The 2,211-nt window shown below is 60.4% G+C and overlaps 1 protein-coding gene across 1 annotated transcript in view; it reads left to right on the plus strand.

Annotated features, from left to right (window-relative positions):
* The window catches only part of ATP8B3 (ATPase phospholipid transporting 8B3), a 19,967-nt gene extending 18,791 nt beyond the window's left edge, over positions 1-1,176 (plus strand). Inside the window, exons 28-29 of the mRNA XM_046638329.1 lie at positions 259-582; positions 943-1,176. Coding sequence (XP_046494285.1) covers positions 259-582; positions 943-1,176 — 558 coding nt within the window. The remainder of the gene's footprint in view (positions 1-258; positions 583-942) is intronic.
* Positions 1,177-2,211: the final 1,035 nt, after the last annotated feature.

Below are 2,211 nucleotides of genomic sequence, written 5' to 3' on the forward strand. Positions count from 1 at the left end.
GCTGGCCCAGAGTTAAGTCCCAGGGAAGGACTCTGATTTGCTGGCCCAGAGTTAAGTCTCAGGAAAGGACTCTGATTGGCTGGTCCAGAATTAAGCCCCAGGGAAGGACTCTAGTTGGGTCAACCTGGGTAAGGAAGAGCCTGGCCAGTCAATGGTGGCCAAGGGCTCTGAATGACCCCCATGAAGGAGCAGGCTACCTGAGAGCAATCAGCATGGTGTGGGAGGCTGCTGACCCTCGCCCTCCCCTTTGCTGTGCAGGAGGAGGAGGAGGCCCCAAGTGAGGAGCTCGTCACCCCGGAGCCCATGCCCTACATACACCGGGAGTCACGTGGCCGGCGCTCCAGCTATGCCTTCTCCCACCGTGAGGGCTACGCAGACCTCATCACACAGGGCACCAGTCTGCGGAAGCCACCAGGGGTCAACAGCGACATGCTGACTGAACAGAAGGTCCCATCCGATGAGGAGCTCCCCCCGAGTTTCGAAGAGCTACCCTGGTACTCCAGGAGGATGTCATTCCTGGGGAGGAAGAGACACCAGCACCGGGGTAAGGTGTCCTCCGAGGACATGCAGCCCACCACCGTGGTGAGCTCATCCTTCACTGTGGACGGGCCATCCTCTCCTCATCTGAAGAACCAACTCTCCCTCGCCAGGAGCGTGGCTGCCAGCACAGAGTGGCAATCCAGGTCTTTCCAGGAGAAGTTGCCAGTGAAGCAGGGGAGGTCACTATCGGTTGGGTACTGGTCATTTTCTCTTCCTAAGAGTCTGCCACTAGCCAGGAAGAGGCCACCCTCCCTTCAAGACATGCCACTGTCACTCAGGGAAAACCAGCTGCCGCTGTCTGGGAGTCAGCCACCGTCTTCGGGACAGCTGTCTTTGGAGAGCCAGCCAGGAGCCTGGGAAGCAAGGAAACCCCTCTGGAGTGTCTCTCTGCCATCCTTGAAGAGCTTGGAAAAGGAGCTCGAGCTCCCAGAGGAGGAGGAGCTGGGGCCACCTCCCACCGACACCTCTTCTACCCTGGTGGAAGTCACGCCACTGTCTACAGAAGAGTCATCCGCCTACGAGCTGCCCATGGAGGTGGAGCCCGGGCCGGAGGAGGGGCAGCCGGCGGTGCCCAGTGGGGACCAAGTGCCACCCAACCGAGCGGAACAGCCGCCCCTGCCTGAGAAGGACCAGTGACCGCCCAGGCTTTGTCAGCATCAACCGGCGAGCAAGAGGCCGTCCCCCGAAGACAACGGCTCCACGTCCTTTTCTTTCTCTAATAAACCAGGGTCCCTCGGACCCAGGGCTCCCCGAGGCTCCCTCACTTCCTTTTACCTCTTTCTCTGGTGCCTCATGGAACCATCTTCCCTGGTTTTAAAGATGAAAACCCTGACCCCTAGTGGCTTGATGGGGGATTTGCAGGGAAAGCGTCTCTTTCCTTTGGGTTTTCTTCCGGTGGAGAAGGTGGATGGAGCTGGATGGCTCTCGCAGAGGAGGGAGGTGCCAAGCAGATTCTGCTGACCGGCCCTGGCTCCCAGACCGCTGCCTCCCGGCCCCTTCCCAGGCATCAGCTGAGGTCCACTTGCGGCACCACCCAGCCTCTTCCACCACCAGGCCGCCTTGCCTTCTGCCCCTCCACCGGGAGGACGGGGGATGCACAACCTCCTTGTGCTTCAGGCTCCAGAGAGCAACGGGCAGCGACGCCTCCCAGACCCAGGCCCTGAGGCTCCCGCAAAGGCCCACAGCTCTGCTCTCAGATCCTTAACCGTTCCCGTGGAAGGTGGAGGCCCGCGGGGTGGGGGCTCAGGGAGGGCGGCTGCCAAGGAAGAGGGCAGGGCGGAGCACAGAGGTGGGCTGGGAGAGGCGGCCTACCCCTCCCTCGACCCTTCCTCCCTCCCCATCCTCACGGTGGGCAGCCCTCCCCTCGCCTGCACCTGCCGCCCCCCAGCCCAACGCCTTCGGCCAACACACACACTCAGGTGAGTGACTTGAAAATAATTTATTGGAGAAAAACAAAACAACAGATCCAGCACAGCAACGGTTAACAATGATGATGATTTTTTTTCTTTTTTTTAAACTTTTAAGCCTGTCGCCTGAGGGTGGGGTGGAGATGGCGTCCATTCCCTCTAGCACTGGGGGGGGGGGGGGGGGGCTTCGGATGACCCATGTAGTGTCTCCCCTTAAAGCAGCCCCAGTGTCCAGTCCCGATTAAACACTCAGGGCCAGGTGGCC

The sequence above is a fragment of the Equus quagga genome, chromosome 14, assembly GCF_021613505.1.
Source record: "Equus quagga isolate Etosha38 chromosome 14, UCLA_HA_Equagga_1.0, whole genome shotgun sequence".
In the NCBI taxonomy this organism is placed as follows: domain Eukaryota; kingdom Metazoa; phylum Chordata; class Mammalia; order Perissodactyla; family Equidae; genus Equus; species Equus quagga.